This window comes from Rhizophagus irregularis, chromosome 2 (genome assembly GCF_026210795.1).
Source record: "Rhizophagus irregularis chromosome 2, complete sequence".
Taxonomy (NCBI): Eukaryota; Fungi; Glomeromycota; class Glomeromycetes; order Glomerales; family Glomeraceae; genus Rhizophagus; species Rhizophagus irregularis.
In genome coordinates this window covers 494,122-515,008 of record NC_089430.1, presented here as the reverse complement: position 1 = coordinate 515,008, position 20,887 = coordinate 494,122, and the positions used below count along the sequence as shown (strand labels likewise).

At 27.0% G+C, this 20,887-nt stretch overlaps 4 protein-coding genes across 4 annotated transcripts; 2 read left to right on the top strand and 2 right to left on the bottom strand.

The window, feature by feature from the left end:
- Positions 1 to 957: 957 nt before the first annotated feature.
- OCT59_011564 (uncharacterized protein) lies at positions 958 to 3,810 on the bottom strand (the record flags this gene model as incomplete). The annotated part of the gene is made up of 9 exons (XM_066133827.1): positions 958 to 1,060; positions 1,165 to 1,213; positions 1,289 to 1,338; positions 1,407 to 1,455; positions 1,524 to 1,564; positions 1,630 to 1,684; positions 1,759 to 2,033; positions 2,480 to 2,676; positions 2,752 to 3,810. 9 exons carry the CDS (start codon positions 3,808 to 3,810, stop codon positions 958 to 960), a joined length of 1,878 nt encoding a protein of 625 aa, XP_065989149.1.
- Positions 3,811 to 10,662: 6,852 nt separating this feature from the next.
- OCT59_011563 (uncharacterized protein) lies at positions 10,663 to 11,493 on the bottom strand (the record flags this gene model as incomplete). The annotated part of the gene is made up of 4 exons (XM_025309322.2): positions 10,663 to 10,711; positions 10,787 to 11,018; positions 11,090 to 11,187; positions 11,261 to 11,493. The coding sequence occupies 4 exons, from the start codon at positions 11,491 to 11,493 to the stop codon at positions 10,663 to 10,665; spliced, it is 612 nt and encodes a 203-aa protein (XP_025177490.2).
- Positions 11,494 to 11,677: 184 nt separating this feature from the next.
- OCT59_011562 (uncharacterized protein) lies at positions 11,678 to 12,136 on the top strand (the record flags this gene model as incomplete). The annotated part of the gene is made up of 1 exon (XM_025326153.1): positions 11,678 to 12,136. One exon carries the CDS (start codon positions 11,678 to 11,680, stop codon positions 12,134 to 12,136), a length of 459 nt encoding a protein of 152 aa, XP_025177491.1.
- Positions 12,137 to 17,292: 5,156 nt separating this feature from the next.
- On the top strand, positions 17,293 to 17,786 carry OCT59_011561 (uncharacterized protein; the record flags this gene model as incomplete). The annotated part of the gene is made up of 2 exons (XM_066133826.1): positions 17,293 to 17,667; positions 17,736 to 17,786. 2 exons carry the CDS (start codon positions 17,293 to 17,295, stop codon positions 17,784 to 17,786), a joined length of 426 nt encoding a protein of 141 aa, XP_065989148.1.
- Between the last annotated feature and the right edge of the window lie 3,101 nt (positions 17,787 to 20,887).

The following is a 20,887-nucleotide window of genomic DNA, read 5'->3' as shown; positions in this document are numbered from 1 at the left end:
CTTCTAGAATATAACAACCTAAAAAACAAAAAGAAAAAGAAACATAAGAATGTTTAACCCAATTAGAAACAAAACTTCCCCAAATCTCCAAGAGTTGGCATTTCTAAAGTTTGGAGTCTTGTAACAGCAAAAAGACCTACAAAAAAGAAAAAAATCCTGAAGCATTCTACAAAAAAAAATCTACGAAAAGAAACAACCCATGAAAAAAATTAACTAACGAAAAAGAATTAACCCACGAAAAGAAACAACTCACGTAAAAATATTAAATTGATCTACATAAAAATAATTGACTCACGTTTAAAGAACTGACCCATGAAGAACTAACCCACAAGAAGAATCAACCAACAAAAAAAATATATTCAACCTATAAGACAAAAAAAAAGAATAAAATATAAAATAAAAGAAACCTAAAAAGGGGAATAAAAAAATTTTTTTTTAAAAAAGGAGGGATGACAAAGTTAGGAAAAGGAGGATGATGAATAAAGTTAGAAAAATAGAAAAAATTTTTTTTTTATAAAAATGAGAAGAAAATATTTTTTTTTAAAAAAAAAGAAAGGGTAGCGAGTAGGGAATGAAAAAAATAAAATCAAAAATCAATTTTTTAAAGAAACTATGGGCGGGGCTAGATACTTGAGACAATGAGACATGTATGTAAGGTTAGAACCGGTGATAAAAAAACGTATCACAACAAAACAATAAACAATCACGTGATCTCGTGAAGATACGCGCAGTTGACTAATAAGTTTAAGTTTGTAGAAAGAACTTTTACTGAATTTTAATTTTGACTAATTTCTTTTTGCAGTAATTGAATATTCGTCCAATTTTGGTTATTGATAAAGTTAAAATAAAATAAATTTAATACTTATTCGCTTTACGCTTGGTTACTTTATTTAAATATAACGTATTTATTTATAATTACAAAATACATTTTACTACGTTAAATCATTTTACTACTTGTTAATTTCTATTATTCCTTACATGTGAAATAAGTGCGCTTAATGGTCTACTAGTATAAATTGCATTTGGATGTGACATTGAATTTATATTTATTGTAGATAACCTAAAATGTCAATAAAATAGTATATCGTTATTATTAACAAAATTTAATTTAAATAAAAATTTAAAAAAATAAAACAATGTATTTAATCTTAAACATATATGTACCTTTGAGTATTTGTTTCTATATCTATATCTAAATCTTTTGAAATATATCCTATATAATAGAAAAACATTAAACTTAATATGAAATCAAGAAATTTTTTTTTTCAAGTAATAGTACTGTACATACCAGAAGATGATTTGATAGACGAAGATCTTATAGATTCAAACGTGGTTAATCTAAGTTTATTATAATCAAAAGTTAGATAATTTATCTTGTTTGTATCAAATAAGTTTCATTTTAATACCTTTGAGTATTTGTTTCTATATCAAAATCTAAATCGTTTGAAATATATCCTATAAGATAGAAAGATAAACTTAATATAAAATCAAGAAATATTTTTAAGTAATAGTACTGTACATACCAGATGATGATTTGATAGACGAAGATCTTGAAATGGTTTGTCTAAGTTTGTTAATAGAAGTTAGATAACGATCTTTTTTCTGTATTAAATAAGTTTATTACAATACCTTTGAGTATCATGACTATTATCTATATCAAATTTATATTCTTCCGAAGTGTATACTGTAAAGAATAAAAATTTTATCTATTATTAAACTATTCAAGTAATATATCATTAATTAATTTTTAATACATACCTTGATTCGAAACTTGATTCGAAATAGTCGAAGACGAATTAAGAGATGAAACTTGAGAAATAAGAGATTTTATAGGCCTACTAGTATAAATAGCGCCAGGATGTTGTTTTTCTGTAAATTTTGGTCCAAGTTGTTTCAATTGTATTAATCCTATTCGTTGTTCCTCAGCGTTACTAAATATTATTTCAGTTTTGTTACGCTTTTTGTACCAACCATCAACGGTTTCTTTAATTTCTGCTATGGAAGGTCTCTTTAAGAGATTGGAATCCCAACATCTTTTCATTAAATTAGCGAAACACTCAGGAGTATCAATTGTGATTTCAGGTCTTTTACCATCAATAATTTGAAGAACAAGTCCAGCATCATGTTCAACTTTAGAAAAGGGCTTACAACCTGTTGTTAATTCCCACATAATCATACCCAAGCTATATATGTCAGACTCTTTTGAAAACATAGCATCTTGAAATATTTCCGGTGCGACGTAAGGTATTACTCCATATATTTCATTATTCGACGAATTATTTTCTGGTTGTGATAATCCTAAATCTCCAATTACCCATTTTTTGTGATCATTTTTTAATGATAATATATTTCCACTATGAAAATCTCGATGTATGAAATTTTCGTTATGAACAGCCTTAAGTCTAGTATGAATAGTAATTTAAATTTTAATATCATTTCGCGTAATTATTTATAGAATAATTAATATAAACATAAATACCCGTCTGAAATTTGACATAAAACAGCTAATTTTGTGGTCCATTTAATATCTGTAAAATTTTTTTGTAAATAACTATGTAAATTTCCGCCTCTCGCATATTCCATAATTAACATGTAGTCTTTTATTACAGGGTCTTGCGTAATACCATAATATTTAACAATAAAAACTGAATCATAGCATCGATGGAGTGATTTCACCTAAAAGTCATAAATTCAATTTAGTGATAAAATGTACAACAACTAATTAAATTAAATATTGTTATAATTAATTACCTCATTTAAAAAGTTTATTATATGTGATTTTGAAAATCTTTTTACGGCAACAGAAGTTTTATTTAACCAAATTGCTTTATAAATAATACCAAATCCCCCTTCTGCTATCTTTTCTAAATTATTAATTTGAGAATACGGAATCCATTCCATTGTTCGTTTATAATTAAAATTTATAAGCTTATGTTCGATAAAATTATATACGTTTAAAGGATTAGAATTTTTATCACTATTATTCATATAATTAGCAAACTTATCATGATTATCGGTATTTGTTCTTGTAGAAATAAGAAATTCATCTATATCGTGATTTCCACTGCTAATAATTTCGATATCAATATTTATATTTGATATTCTTTTGCATTTTTTGCATTGAGTTTGATCAATAATTCCAAAAATTATATTCGTTGTCAAACAATATCTACACCCTACGTAAACTATAAAGCAATATGAACACCATTTTTTACAATCGGTTAGAAATTTTAGGTTATGGTTGCAGACCCTACTTTTATTGGAAGCATCCCACCATGGTAAATGAAGTATTGGAATAGGTTTATTAGTAAGAATTGATTTTGTCCACCCAGAAGAAATTAAGTAGCAATTAGAACACAACTTAATCTCAAAGGTATTCTTATCAACAAATTTTTTTTCACATAATTTACAATCCTTTTCTTTACGAATACACTTCGTCGTAGTATTGATAACGTAATCATAGTAATTATTAAAATATAAAATTTCTGAGCAATTTACACACCATTCCTGGATGCTTTTTGTAAAAAATGTTATCTTTCTTGTTGACTTGTGTTCAATGCAATGAGTATTTATTGTCATAATGTTTACATCAAAGTATTTGTTATTGTCCGTATTGTCTGCTATATTTTCAATGTACAATAATAAACATTGTTTGCAATATTTCTGTTCATACAAATATGTGGTAGAATATTTATTTCCACAATTATTACATCTTAGTTTCTCATTATTAAATGGAAGAAATAAAATCGGTATGGGACTAGATTTTAATTTCGGTGTTGGGTCAAAATTATTTTTATTTGTAAGTTCCATTATGTTGTGTTTATTTAAGAAATTTTATTAAAACAAAGAAAATTACGTAGCGATTTTTATAGTTTATTTAAAGATAATCTATTAGAACTTTTAGAATTTTCGTAAGAAACTGACTGCATCATGTTACATACATACTAAATGATCACAAATTATAGTGGCGTAACAGAATGCACGTGACTGCGACTAGTTGAATTTTGCTAGTTACATAATCCATGGAACCCAATATAGAAATGAATTATAGAATTCTGTGGTAAAAATTTTTCTTCTTTTTTGATTTCCATTTCGAAAATTCGATTTATTTATTGTTACTCCAGTATCGGTGTGTAATATGATATATTCTCTGAAGAAATAAATAAGTTATTGTCCGGAGTTTTGATAACATTCTTAACAATTAAGATCATCAACATACAGTATAAATGATCTTTTATGTTTATTTTACCGTTACACCACGTTTGATGCGTAACGACGTAACGTAGTCATTTCTAAACAGAAGGAATTTTTCGGCACAGAATAACAAGACTTTTTATATATAAAGTATACAAAACTTTTAATATAAATAAATCATTAATTAACCAGACGAATCGGTAGTTCGTTATTCATATGATGCTATGTAAAATTAAGTCGACTAAGCCGTTATTTTACGCATTTCAACATCACCAACTGTTTATTCAGTCCTTTATGAACATTTTGATAGGAGTTTTAGTGTAAGTTTGTTAGTAGTTTTCAAATTTTTTCGACCAAAAGTTATTTCTCGCTGTCAGCCTTTACGGTAGTGACCCAAAAAGGGCCAAGTAGGGCGAGGTGTTGCTCCAACAAAAAGTTTGTCAGAAGTCGATAACAGAGGCTTGGAAAAATACAAAGAAAACTGACTTTTAGATAGTGGAGTTTAGCTCAGAAATTCAAAAGTAGTAACGGAAGATTCAGCGAGGAAATAGGAATGTCGAGAAGTGAGGTGATTTACTGTGGGACAAAATTGCGGCAACAATTTTATCCGAGGAAGGGAACAACCATATCCGCAGTAATCACGTGGCGTAATGATGACGAAAATAAGGATTAATTTTTAAGATTGGATTTCAAGAAGATTGGATTGGAGTATGACCATGGAGGGCCAACCGCTAGTCTTCTACCTTGGGGACACCACATAATTTTTCGGCTTTGTAGGACGTGTATTGGGAATAGGTAACGAGAGGGTTTACTGTGGGACAAATTCGGCAGCAAACGAGAAATCAGTCATATCCGCAGTAACCAAGATTTGGAACGAACGATAGAAAACATTATTCTCAAGTCTCTTGTTCGCAAGAATAAAATTTTTTGAGAAAAAAATTAAAGAAGGTTTCTGATCGTGGTATAGAATTGGGTTCGAGTATGGGGATTAAATGTTAGGGAAGAGGTCAACCTACACACTAGTTTACTTGCAATTTTCTAGGCTTAGCGCGAGCTTCTCTTGATTTTAGTTCCTATTGAGTAAAGTTAGTTAGTCTTTTTTAGATTAGGATTAGTTTAAATTAGGTTCGTATGTTACTCTCCAAAAATTATTTAAATAGCGATATTCCTTTCTTTTCTCTCTCGTTCTTCTCTTCCTTCCCTCTTACTTTGTTTGTGTGTTTTTTTTTAGCCGTATCGTGTTGCACGTGCGGTTCTACTGTTCTAGAATTTTTGGATGTGTTATCCTAATAAGGAAATGCATTACAAAATTTAAAAAAAAATATATATTCATTAAATCTAAATTTGCAGCGTAGTGATAAAATCGCTATACCGCAAACGATTTATCTTAGTAGTAATGTTACAATAGGGTAAAGCAAGTAAAGGGATTTAAACAGTCAGACTATTATAATGCGTATTTTTAACAGGAACAGGTTTTTTGTTTAAGGGTTTATTTTGCGTATTTTTAGTAATTTGGCTGATCATATATGTATATATTTATCAAAAACCATGGGAACTTCTAGCATTCCAACTATATATATGTAATATGTAAAGTTTAAAAGATTTATTGCTTGAATTACACTTAAAGTAACACCTATATAGAACATTTTACAAAAAAAAAAAATTTGTAGCGTTGTTTAGTCTCAAATAGAACATTTTTTTTAGAACAGTTTTTCATTATTGCATCTTCACATTATCGCTATGTGATTCATATGTATTTGAATTATTATTATTTTTTATATTGTCATATTCGTTACCTTTATATTTGTGTTAAATCCCTATTTATTTTGTAAATTTATAATTTTTACGGAAATGGTAATTTTGCTTATCATACATTTGATCAGATTTGTATAGAATTAAGTCAACGAGTAAAAAAATAAAATTTTGTGTTTGGATTTTTAATTTACACTCACTTTATTACAATATAAATGTGCTAAGGCGGTAAGGACATAGTTCACAAGTGAATTTTGCCTCCTAACACGTTATTTACAGTTTATTTCATAATAATCAAATAAATAAAGTCATTTCAGAACTTTTCTATCAAAATTGCTATGTAAAAGTTAAAAAAAACATCTTTCACAACTATCATCAATAAATATTATTTATGAAATTCTATTAAAGCATTTATAGAATTTATAAACTTCTATCTTACATGATTATGATTTATGACTCAGTAAATGTTTAACGTATCAGAGCTATTGGATTTTTTCTATTTTTAACTACATCAATTGCATCATGGCGTAATCTGCACGCACGTCTGAAATGTGTGCCAGGTTGACGGTGCAGTGTGGCGCAGTAATTTCAAAAAGATTTAAGTTAAAGTTTTTCTTTTTAATATAAAGCTTTTAAATTTACACATTAGATGTATTTTCATCTGTTTTACAAAATTCACTTATAAATGAAAGGAGGTTTTGGAAGTAGATTTTGACTTTAGTATATAACAACCGATTTTATCGTCTTTGCTGATCATTTCCAAAATTGGATTTGTTGAAAAAATGGTTTTTGTTAAATAACTCGAAAATGGCCTTCTAAACCACTTGCATATGCTCTAAGTAAATTTGCAAAGCGGACGAAAATACACCTAGTGCAGGAATTTAAAAGTTTTATTTTAAATAAAAAAATTGCAATTTAATTTTTTTTGGAAAAATCGCTGCGCCACACTGCGCCATCAACCTGGCACAAATTTCAGACATGCAATCCGCACATCCTCAGAACTAGTAATCAAATCACCCAGCTTTTCTGCCAAGATATGAATTTTTAAGAATAAATAATTAATTAAATCCTAGCATAATTTTTTTTTGTATAAATAAAAACGCATATGTTAAATAGTTAAAAATTAGCGGATAATAAAGAAGGATTATTATTTAAAGAAGTTGGTAATTCGGCTGTTTTATTTATACTTATAGATGGAATTAACAATAAAAATAACATACGTTCTTCAGAGTATTTTTCATCCTTCAATCGAATGATATTTTTATAAATAATCTTATCTTATTTTGAATTTAAGTTTTTACTTCAAAATCACCGGGGTGATCATCACCGTTGGCCAGAATTATCAATTTTTACCGGCACTATGTTTTTTTAATGCTGGTCGATCGTTATAATTTCAGTCACCGGTGATCATCACCCCCGGTGATAGTTGAAAAATTAAAAAAATAAAATTCATAAAAATTTTTTATCTTTAAACAAAAAAAGAATTTGTGAAACAGAACTTATGACTTACTGTAAATCTTATGGCGATGGTCTATAAATAAACTTAGAATTGCTACAATTCTGTAATATCACAATATTAAATTGTCACACTTGTTTACGCGAGCACACCATGCCACAAGCGTATGTTATTAAAATTATGGTACAGAACTCTTTCGGGTACGGGTACAAATTCTTAGATTAATCTAATTCATTAACTTATATTTTAAAGTTCAAAATGAGTATAGAAAATTTATCATGTATTGTACAAATTATAATTATGTCAAATTGATAAACGGAACAGAAATACTGTAATAACAATCAATGAAATTTATACCTAGAGAAATATCACAATATTTTTATATAATCATTATATCGATATATTATTGGTTGATTCTAAAGGCGTCAGAGCCATTAAAAATAGTATATGTTTTTATTATTTTCAAATTATTTACACGTTGGAGGTAAACTACATAACTGAATAATGTATATTAATCTAAAATAGATTATAGATTTATTATAGTTAACTTTTAGAGAAATATTAACTTCCCCACGTATCCACATGCAAATAATACATCTCTTAATCTTCATTTTCATTAATATTTTTTCATGAAATAATAAAATTTCCTTAATAATGCATCATTATTATGAGATGCAAAACGTTCAAATTTTGTTCATTATGCAGTTAGTATTATCGATAAAAAATGAATATTTCCTAAAAGACGGAAAAAAAACAAATAATTTTATTCCGCAAGTCTTTAAAACATTATAATTTAAGTCGCCTTAATAATATTTTTTTTTTTTTTTTTAAAAAAAAAAAGGAAACTATAAATATTCGTGATAAATCATGTTTTACGTAGTTATTATAAATATTAATACTATCATGCCATGCCTTTTGCCTAAGCAAAAATATTGCAAAGATATTATATATTTATGTCTATCAAGACAACTACTAATAACCGTAAAGAGTAGTTAAATATATATAGTATAAACCATTCTTATTGCTAATTCTTTTGTTTCGATAGGAAATGTTGTTTTTATTAGCAATCGTATTTTATATATAAGTAAGCTAAAATCACATTATTAGCATACTCAGTGTTATAATATATTTAACCATAAGATTAAATATTATGATATTAACTAACAAAAGATCTTGAACGAAAGATTATATTTTATGCGTAAGGCGGATTATTTATTAAGTTATCGCATAGAACGAAGATTCCATACTATTCAGCAGAGATACTATATTATTAGAAACTGAATCATTCAAAAATTGGAAAATTGGAGATATACAATTATCACAGCTTGCAGAAAGTACTTAACTAATATTTTGCGCAAGAAATATTAAGGGAACTTAACGACCTTACCGTACCACTAGTTGTAAATCTTTCAGATGGACAATTTTATACCGTATAGCACTGCCTAAAATACCCGGGTATATATCAATTTCACCAACTTAAAAATTGAATTATACCCGGGGTATCTTGTATGGAATATGGAAAAATTGGCCAGAATTAGCCGAATTCTTACCAGAATTAAGATTTTTTAACCACATATCATACCCGGGTATATTATCCCTTAAACTGTAGGGGCTAAAATTAATTTTAAAAATTTTTGAATTTTTAAAATATCTTAAGATCTAGTGATCATAGAAAGATGAAATTATATTTGTTAGATTCCTCTTATTAAGGCGCATTTAATGGTAACTCTAAAATTGATAATAAATTTTTAGATTTTATAAGTTATCCTGTCACATAATATTTGTAGAAGGACAATTTTATTTTTATCAGATTCTTCTCATTAAGACGCATCAAATGGTGGTAATTTTATATTTCTAGGGTTAATGGATAAAAAGATATTTCAATTTAAAAAATTTAGCTACTATTTGTTATAATTTGTCGATCATTTACTTTTAAAAAATCATTAATCAATTGAACTTTTTTTTCAATTTTTACTTAGAAAATACTATAGAATTTATTACAAAAATATTGGTTTATGTAATAAAATATTTTAAAGCATTTAAAAGTGTCTTTAATTAAAAAACAAAATTGCAGGCAAATTTGGCTGCAAAACAGTTTAAGGGATAGTGGGGGTACGCGGATAGGGGGGTCTCTTTAGAGCTTTGAACCGGATAACCCTAATGCTGTTATGGGGTTATCCGTTTCAAAAAAATTGTATCCGAATACCCTGTGTCAGTTAGTAACGGATAAATCCGAATGAAAATTATAAGATATTCGGATTATCCTAAGCTTACAGGCGCAGCAATTATCCACACATATTTATTTATTATAATTAATTCAAATAAATTTATATTTATTACATTTTCACTCGATTTAATTTTACTTAATCAATTAAACATCATATCAACCATGTTACGAAGTATTAATGCTTCAAACAAGTCTTCTTTCATTGAAGTTCTTTTAGCTGTCATTATCAAGCCTGCATCTCTAAATACATGTTCACTTGCGCCTGACGTTGCTTGAATTTGATAAATATTTTCTAGCAATTTGGCTAAAATTGGAAACTGTCTTTGATTTGCATTCCACCATTTTAGAGAATCTTGGTCCCTAGGAATCTGAGCTATTGCAAGATATTGTTCAACCTCATCATCTCCATTTTCTTTCTCAGATAGTTCCTCTTCATATTGTATTATTTATATTATTTTGTGCTAGTGTAGTTTCTTTATTATCACTAGTAGCCATTTTTAGAAGAGTTAAAAGCTTAAAAATAACAATTAAGCTATAAACTATTATTAAACCTGGGATATCCGAAAGTATAATCCGGATAATCCTATATAAAAAAAATCAATATTCGGATACTCTATAAAAACAATCCGGATATATAGGCTAATAGGATAAATCCTAGAGTATTCTAGTTACATTACCGTTAAGGAAAGCTCTAGGTCTCTTAGGCAGTGCTATACGGTAATGCCTTAAGAGAGTTGGCTAGCATTAGTCATCTGAGGTATGTCATATTTTTATAAATTGTTTACACACGAGTATTTTGAATAATATAGTTTTTTTTAACGAAAATGAAAAATAAAATGTAAATTATTTAATTATTTATAATAATGATAAAAAAATTAATTTTAATTCGACTAGTTTATAATTTGGTTAATCCATCATTAAAAGCCAATCCTTTTATAGAACTCAACTCAAAGAGCGAATAATATACCATGCTTTCTTTTGGCTAGTTTAATAAAATGCTTTCATCCAGAAATACAGTTTATATAAAATTTTATTAACCACGAATACAAGTAGGCTTATGACCTGGATATTTGTGTAAGCAACTATCAATAAAATAAATTTATGTCAAATTTTAATTTAAGCATAAATATTTCTTTATTAAAAAATGTAATACTTACATCATACAAAATATACATTTACATTCACATTTCATGGTATCACATCCGTTTACTTTCTCAATATATATATTACATCCAGGACATCTTTTTGTATTTGAAAGATAAGCTTTTGTAGCTGAGTCTGATCTTGATATACTTTTTTCATATTGTTCACAAGTTTGATCTTCATGCCAGATAACCTCATGAACATAACACGATTTCGCGCCACATCCTTCACAAATAAAAAGCGGATCTAAAGAAGTTAAAGAGAATTTTATTAGAATTTTATTAATGAGAAGAAAATTGCGACTCCCTAAAAAGTACCTTTTCCTTCATGAACTTGTCCACTTCCACAAAAGGCCTGACACCATCTAAATTCTGGGATCTTTTGTATTGCGTGTTTATAAGAAAGTTCATCATATCTAAAAGAAAAAAAGTAAATATTATTACGTACTGTATAAATAATGATACCTTTACAATAATAAGTTAAAAAACCTTTCAAATATTTCTTTTGTTGCAATATTTAATACATCATTCCTATCCATTGATTTATTACATCCTGGTGTAGGACAGGTGATTTCAATAGATTGTTTTTCATTAATACTCTTTTCAATGATTTTATTAACACATTCTACGCAAATGACGATTTTATGAGTACATTTTGAAGTTATTTTACAGTAATTTCTATTCTCCGTTTCACAACAAAATAAACATTCATAGAGGTCCATAATTTATTTAGTATCACTTTATCAGAAATTTTATTTAAAAAAAAAAAGAAACCAACTAGCTTTTATAATGGTTTGAGATGTCAATTTAATCCATTTATAGTTTAACATCTTTTGGGTGTTTATATTAGATACGCAAATTATTATTATGTCATTTATTCTTTATCTCCTCTATTGATAATAAAAAATGTTTATCTTTGTTAAATTCAGGCTTAGAGCAAGAATTGAAGTTAATTCTTATGATACGATTCTACAAGTCAAAAATAAAATCAAAGCACTCCATGATATTGATGTAAACAAACAATTATTACACCTTGGAAGCCAAAGACTTGAGAATGAAAGGACTATAAACGATTATAACATTAAAGAAAATGATCAAATTAGACTCACTCTTATCGTTACTGGTGGCATTCAAATATTTGTTGAAGATTTAGACGGAAGAACAACTTCTCTTCAAGTGCAGTCTTCATATACCATTAAAAAAGTTAAAGAATTATATTATGAAAGAAATGGATTAGAAGTAGGTAAACAAAGATATATCTTTGGAGGTCAACCACTCTTAGATGACAGAACACTGTCGAGTTATAATATTAAGACAAGAAATACCATAAATCTTGTTTATAGATTAGTTGGTGGTATTTTTTAATTGTCATAGCATAAATCAATCACTTTATTTAGGTTTTAGGAGACAATTAAGATAACTTTATGTAATTAATTATGTATTAACTGTAATATAATAAAGTGATGCATGGTTCTTCTTTTTATATTTTGTTACAATTTTTGCTTTTAAACTGTAAAATTTTATGAATATTAGAAAAATCACGTGTTTAAACATCAAAATGGTTTGATACAGTAAAAATTAGTCACACTTTAACGTACTGTACGTAGAAGGTTCTAGCAAATAATTGCGCTTGTGTATACAAATTTACGTCATTACAATGTTGACCCCGTTCCTTTGCAACACCAGAAATTATTTAAAAAAATTTGAAGGTATAGCAATGTATAATTTTGTTAAATTGAGAAACAAAGAACTTTAACTGGAAAGAAATATTTGAATTGTAAGAATAATATCCCGAAAATCCTTTTTAAGGGTGGTTTGATTTTTCAAGTTGGATTTTTTGTGCCATATTCCTATTTTTACGTTATATGGCCATAAATAAAATGAGTTTTTATAAAATTATGTATAATTCTTTTTTTCAATAAATGACTAGGTGTAATAACAAATAAACAAAGAACTAGATTGGCTATTATTGGAAATTATCTACAGTAAATAGAATGGTCATGTTTTAGGATCTAGCACGTCGGTAGTCTTCATGGTCTTCAAGTCAATAAATAATCTAAAGTTTGTTATTTTTATAATTATTTAAACTAATAATCATGTGTTAATTTTCTTCATAATAGTGTATGTACCTTTATTTATATAGAAAAAATTTTTGATAGCAAACGAGATTGAAATTTATATAGAAGAGAAAAAAGTATATTTCCGATATATAATTTACATAATATTAGGACAAGATCAGTGTTTTTTTTTTTGCACAGTTTATTTGTTTCCCAATGAAAAAAAAAAGTTCAAAGAGGTTTGATTTCTTTTTTAATTTCCTAGTCAATTGACCTCTAAATTACGTAGCATTACTGAAATAAATCTTGTGTCATTACATTAGATTATTAAATCTCTTTATTAAATTATTGTATTATATAATTTAAGACAAAATTCTTTAATTATACGGGTAGTTAATTATATATTTTGAAAAACAAAAAAAAATTGAGTTTCTTAACATTACGGTTATTGTCCGAAATCTTCACTTTTCAATATATTTTCTGGAACCTTCAACAAATATCTACCAATAATTATAAAGAAAATGTTTATTTACGTCAAGATCTCGATACAATACATTTGTATATTACTATAAGATTGGAATCTAATTAATATTTTACACAATAATATTTAAAGATTTTTAATTATTCATTTTCAAGTCCTTAATTTAATCTTCATTAAACAAAGTTACTTTCATTTTGTGAACATCACTTAATGCAAATTCGTACAATCCAATAACTATGGTGATGGGATAACACTATAACCTGTGTCAGAAGGATTTAAAAAGCATTTGCTGTTTATAAATTATAAGCATTAAAAAAAAATCCAACTAAAAAATAAACTTATTTTAATAAATTTTTTTAATGATAGTATTTCACTTCTTTCTATATGGTAATTACAATAATTCTATATCTTAATTTTATAACCGGACAATTAAATTATATAATGCTGATTAGGAAGAAATGAATTTCTTTTTTTATTGTAAGGTAATTATTATAATTTCAAAATATTAATATATTTACATATTTTATTTACTGTAGTTCCTCCTTTGCTCTTGTAGATATTTCATCTTTTGCTTTCAATAATCATAGGCCAGACCCAGTTATACAAACAAATGCTCCTGTAAATAAATAACTTAAAGTTGATAAACATTGAACCACTACGGAGAAAAATGGTCTTGCCCTTCTTTTAGTTACAATTATACATATAAACATGTTAAAATTTAAATATACGTAATATACGTCTAGAAATAAATGGAATAAGAGTTAGTACAATATTATAGTTATGTTGGCTATTTACAAATGTAAGAAAATATTGTAACTTAACGCGTTTTTTTTTTGCCAAAATATACGATAAAAAAAGTACAAATGTAATAATAAGTCACAATAAAAATTTTAAATAAAAATTACTTGTAATATGGTCCTAGTTCACGAAATTTTACGGAAAAAAAGACAACTTCTTTTTTAAAAAAAAATTTTTTTAACGTCGGAAAGGTAGGTAGGTAGCACAACGTCATACGAGTCGATAAACAAATAACAAAATCATGATTAAAATAATACATGACCTAAAATTATTTTTAGAAGCGGGGCCAGGATGACTGCTCAATTTACAGTTATAAATTAACTGTGCATTAATAACATTTAAAAATTACATTTATTTGCTTTGGCATATTAAATATAGCGAATAGTTATATTACATTATATTACATGATTATATAATTATTAAAGTTACAATCAAGATTAAAATTAGATAATGAACAATATTAATTGCATATAATATTTCAATAAATGGGATAATTCAGATTCCTCTTGATGAAAAAACTTCTTATCAGCTATAATTGATTTTCCAAAGTCAATAAAAAATATATTGTCTTCGTCATTAACTAAGATATTTTCTTCTCGAATATTGTTGTGAAAATGTTGTGACTATGAATTACTTTTAATGTCCTGAGAGCCTGTTTCTTTTTGCCATTTCTCTATCTTATGGAAACTCAACGCAGTACCAACAATTGTCATACCTATAACATAGCCTATTCCACCCTTTTAGTAAGACGTTGGTATAATTCGATTTCATTTTTCATTTTATAAAAGAATTGTCTATTCTTAGGTATAAATGTAACAGATATCATGTGGTAAAGAAGTCCAATTTTGGATGAGTAAATTTTTAATAATTGATTTAGATGATGTGGGTAAGGTTGACAAATATGAATTAATGAGTTTATTAAATTTGTCTGTAACAAAGTTTTCTATTTGATTTAATATACGTGTTATTAGCAAAAAGAAAATAAGGGATGTGAAATTTATGGTCTGATGGTTTGGTATCATTTTGGAATTGTATTACAAATGAGTTATAGATTTAAGAAATAATTCGAACTTATTGGTTGATAATTGAGTTTAGTTTCTGTATCTTGAAAATACAGTGATTATATTTTTTGATTGTTTTTTGTAAAATTTAGGATTGAAGACTCTGTAATTTTGAAATTAGAAATAAATTAAGCATCTGAGGTCATTGAATAATTTATTGGCATGAATAACCTTTTTTGGTGAGTGACACAAGCACGTCTATGGCAAATCAAACTTACTTCAGTTTATGTTTGCATGGCGCATAAATTTTGAAAATAGAAGTAGTAAAAGTAATATAATTCTTCTAAGTTATAATCAAATAATTTAATATCACTTTCTGGATTTTCTAAATTTTCTGGATTTATCAATAAACTATTCAAACTTTGAATTTTACTTAAATCCAAAACCATAGTATTTATATCTTCAGTTTCAATTTCATTATCATCATTAAGACTTATTTTCTATTTCATAATTTCTAAAATTATCATCATATTCTTTTTCAATTTTTGTTTTATTTTCACTTCCTATTTTTCCATCTTTTTTTCTTTTAATTATATATTCATTTAATTTTTCTCTTACATCTTTTTCATCATTTTCATTAAACAAATCCAACTGAATCCTTAACTTTCTATATTCAAATTTCATATCTTGTATATCCCTATATTAGAAATCTTTGTATTTCTTCTTCTCTAACTACTGCTCCTATTTCCTCTTTTTTTCTTAATAGTAATTGAACTATTTTTTCTATATCCTCATCATTTGCCCTATCTTGCTCATTATTTATTTTATTTTCTTTATCTCTTAATTCTTTAAAGTACTTTCTTAATGCTTTCTGTTGTAATTATAATTTTTCTTTCCATTATTCTCACAATATCTTTTAATGACTCTTTTCTTTATTATTTCATCTCTTGAAAATGCATATGCCATTATTCTTATAACTGTACTTTCTGATACATTTCCATTATACATGTGGTCGAAACTCAATAATTTCGGCCTAATTTCAGTATTCGGCTTTCGGCCAATCATTCCGAAACGAAACTCCAGCCGAAAATTGAAGATCAAGGTCGAAATCAGAAATTAGGTCGAAATACGAAAATCTGGACGAAACCTTTTTAGTATAGGCACAAATAAGGGTCAGCATAAATTTTTTTTAAAAATATTTTTTTTACTGGTTTTATTGTTGTCCAGTAATTTTTTTTGCTTAGGGGTACGATTAATGCTCCTTTTATTTTTATCGTTTTTTTTTCTTGGACGTAATTAACATTGATTATTTTTTCTTTTAGTGATGGCTTCTTGGAGTTTCTTAAGAACTAAACAGTAAATTATTTTTCTGTCTTTAAACTTCTTGTTTAGGGACGCAATTAACGCTCCTTCTTAAATTAGTTTTCTTTAGACGTGGTTTTTTGGGTTTTCTGATGACTAAGGTAATCTTTTTCAGTTTTTATTTTCATTGTCTTTTTAGGGATGTAATTAACGTTCCTTTATTTTTACTTTTTTGTTATTCCTTTTTATTCATTTTTTCTTTAGTGATTACTTTTTGAATTTTAATGTGGACTTATAGTACATTTCTAAATGACAAGGAAATGAAAAAATATTTTTTTTTGTTATTTTTAAGAGATTCTCGAAATTTTCATAAATATCCGGATTATATGTTTTATAAGAAATTTTATTTATTGAGTATGTGATCTATTGAATACAATAATAAAAAAAGTAAATGATTTTCTTTTGTTTTTCATGACTATTTTTTAGTTTCATTAACTTTTTGAACCTTGGAAAAATTTCTTATTAACTATGGAACTATGGAAGGAATGTTTTTAAATGATAATTTATATACATTAATGTATGATATTAATAATTATAATTTTTAAGGATTGTTGTAACCAAAAATACTTGAATTTTAATAAATAAAAACCTAAAACTAGAAGTAATCTTCAAAACTAACTTATTACAGAAATCATTTCCAAACCATTTATAAATGGTGCAAAAATAAAATTTGTGATATTGTTATTTGTTGATCTTTCGTACGCTTAAAAAGTTTGTGTTGCAAACATTTTTGTGTTTTTTTTTCTTTATTCTTTATTCTTTATTCTTTTTTTTTAAAAAAAATTTATTCTTACATAAAAATTTAAAAAGATACTTTTCAAGATGTCTAACCGTTTGGAAATTATTGATAAAGTTGTACCATATGATACTAATATTACCGGTTATAAAAAATGTATGAGTTGTAAAGAATCTCCCAAGATATTTCCAAACGAGCCTAGTCGACGTGAATACCAAGAAATGACTGGAATTTGTCCCTGTTGTTGGGAAATATCACTTCTTGGACCTGATGATGGGGAGGAAGAGATTGAACATGCTAAAAAGGTGCTACTTTTCTACGGTCGCAAGTTTATATTGCAGGATCAGCCACCGCACTCATGGCAATGTCTTAAATGTAAAAAAATCGTCCAAGGTGAAGAAGTTAAGAGACCGCACATATGCGCAACTGAACAAACTGAGGTAACTGGGGTAACTGAAGGGGTATGCAAAATATGCATGAATAGCTGTAATATGAAATGCAGTAAATGTAAATCAGTGTACTATTGTAGCAAGGATTGTCAGAAGAAGGACTGGCCAAAGCACAAAAGAGAATGCGTTAGTAACATAAATACTTAGTATTAGTATTATTCTTTTTGTTTAATTTATTAAACTATTGTATTTATTATGTAATTTTATTTTTTGAGCAATAAAGATTTCAAGAATCCAATATCTTTTTAAGCGGAAGCGTTCCAGTTAAATTTGGATGAACTAGTGCTAATCTCTATTATCTTCAAATACGACTTCACAACTTAATAATTCAGGGCTTAACAAAAAAAAATGAAATTTGATATATAAAATAATTTCAATACCAGAAATTTTTAATGATTATTCCGTCATTTAGGTTCGTAATAATACGTGTGCTTTTTTTTTTTGACGGATTAACATATCTGACATATCTTTTTTTCGTTAGTAAGTTTGACAGTAAAAAATTTATACAAATTAGATCACGCAATTTACGCAATTTTATTCGCAAAATTTCAACGTTGTGCGGCAATATAGTCCTAAAACCCGGATCCGGGTCCATGAATTTTTGCCCAAAATTCAACCGTACACGAGTCACCCGACCAATGCAGGCCTCTATGCGTCAATAATAAACAGTGATTAAAAGTTAACCATGTACTATATGTAATAGCAATAATTATAGATTATTTTATTACTTTGCGGATGGAATTTTTGAAACTGGAAAAATAGCTACTTTCGCATGAACACTCGTTAGTCGTTACAATTTGATTTACTATGTAAAAGAGTATATCTACATTTACTCTATAGTCAGTTTGAGTAATAAACGAATAACGAAATAATTAATAAAAAGCACAATAATATCTCATTTTAAATTAGCACATTTGTATACTCGCATTTTTCAATGTGTTTTGAAAGATTATCCGTAAAAGGATTAAATCGAGATGTATAAATAGCTTGTGGACGAGATGACTTAATAATTCAATAGATAATGAATTTAATTTCTATTTTCTTTTGCTTTAAAATTTTTTTAATTTCCTTATCTCTAATATAAAAATCAGTCGAGGTACAAATCGAATCTTTGAATAGATCAAACATTCTTTTAATTCAGCAACAATGTAACATTTGGTCTATTATCTGTATTTGAATCCCAATGCTTTGTCATTAAAACTGATGTATATTTCTCATTTACTTCAGGTCTAATTCCGTGATCTATATCTAGTGCAAGATATTCATCATGCACGCAATTGGTAAAAGATTAAATTGCAACAAAATACATGATGCACGCCTGCTGCTTATGCCTCTTAACACTTCAGGAGGTTACATATGACATAACGTCATAAACTTTTGCTTCGCTAAATTTATCAGCCTTTTTACGTAACATATAATCTTTTGTCGAGATATTCCATTTATTATAATGTCAATATACGTGTTAGAATATGATTTAACCTATTAGAATGAAAGTAAGAGTATTTTATTAATAAATCAAAAGAAGTTTTTAAATTCTAAAAAAAGTTTAAAAGTTTATACCTCATTAAAAAATACGCTGTTAATATTTTGAGATATGTAAGATTTCAAAGAAAACTTATTATTCTGATCTCACGAATACAAATTTCACACACCTTTCACACCTTTTTATCCTCATCATAATATAACAAGCCATCTTTCTATTTTTTTTTATCATTTAGCTTACATAATAAAATAAGGTCACTCTTCTTGTTCTTGGAATCGTAAATTTTCTCAATCTTCTTTTAAAAGATAAAAACTACTAATAACGTCATTAAACTTATATTTTCCAAACTTTTGGCAGATCAAAAACTAAATTGATAAGCGCAGTTGAACATAATACACTCATTGCCTTTATTAATCTAACTAATTAAGTATTTAATTAATTAATTTACTAACCATTACACTATGATGGCGCAGCAATTTAACGGGAATTTTAGAAAAATTATGGATATGCCCTATAAAAAAAATTCTGGAAAAAACTCCGATAAATGATCATATTTCTAGATTTATTCGAAGAAACTCAGACACGCGATCATTTTCCTGACAAATTTTTTATAGGGATGTAGTATTTAACCTGTTTCTAATCCCAATGTAGGCCATTGCAGAATTTTTCTCGGATATTGGAGTCGTTCGCAACAACTTGAAGTCTTTTTTAGTTTTTAATTAATTAATTATTGCTGATGATAAACTTTAACCTTTTTTTTAACTTTTTTTACTAGGTTTTATACTTGAAATTTTTTTTTTTCGACATTAACAATTATATTATGCAGTAATTAGGACCCCAAAATATAATAAAAAGAGGTTCGAGTTTGCGACTTTGCGTACAACCAAAAAAAAATCATGAAATCTTTCCTTTTATAGCTAATGCCTGGTACAAAGCTATTACCTTTTTTGGATGTTGTCCGAAATTATCATAATCCCGGCCTTGTAAAAATGCGTACAGCTAATAGTAAATTGTTTTTAGCTGCCTCTGACTTTTTTAAAACATTGTGTTACTTATAGTATTTTAATAATTTTAAACAATGAATTGACAAATTTGTTCCGCAAATAATGCTACAGGATTTTAATATGATTTGCATTTTATGATTATTTTAATAGACTAATACAATTAGATTTTAATTGTGTAACGTATAATATTATGTATACATTACCTGTGACGATCTTGTTACATCTACGTTGTACTAATTATATATAATCAAGATCTATAGTTTATCATTACGTCATATTTCCTTTTTAGCAAATTTAGCGTCTTTCTTCACGCCATTTAAATTGAGGAGTCTTTTTTCTCAAAAATTAATATTCAATGGAATTTCTTACAAAAAATTCTCTAGACCTAGACAGTGGAAAGAAAATTATTGCAAAAAATTTTGCAAATTGGACCAGTGGGAATGAAATGATTGATAATATCATTCAAAAAAAGCAATTAAATTACAATGACAGTGAATCTGGATGTGGCGCAGTATTTGAATGGATACCGTATAGTGAACTTTTTGATATTAAAAAAATAGGAAATAACAGTTTAGCCACAGCAATATGGAAAGAAGGTTCATTGCATTATTGTGAAAATGAATGGATAAGAATATCATATGAAAAGGTTGTATTAAGGTTTTTATATGACTCTCGATATATCCTTGAATTTATAAATAAGGTATTAAATCTTTCTATGAATTTTAATTAGAATTTTATTATATAT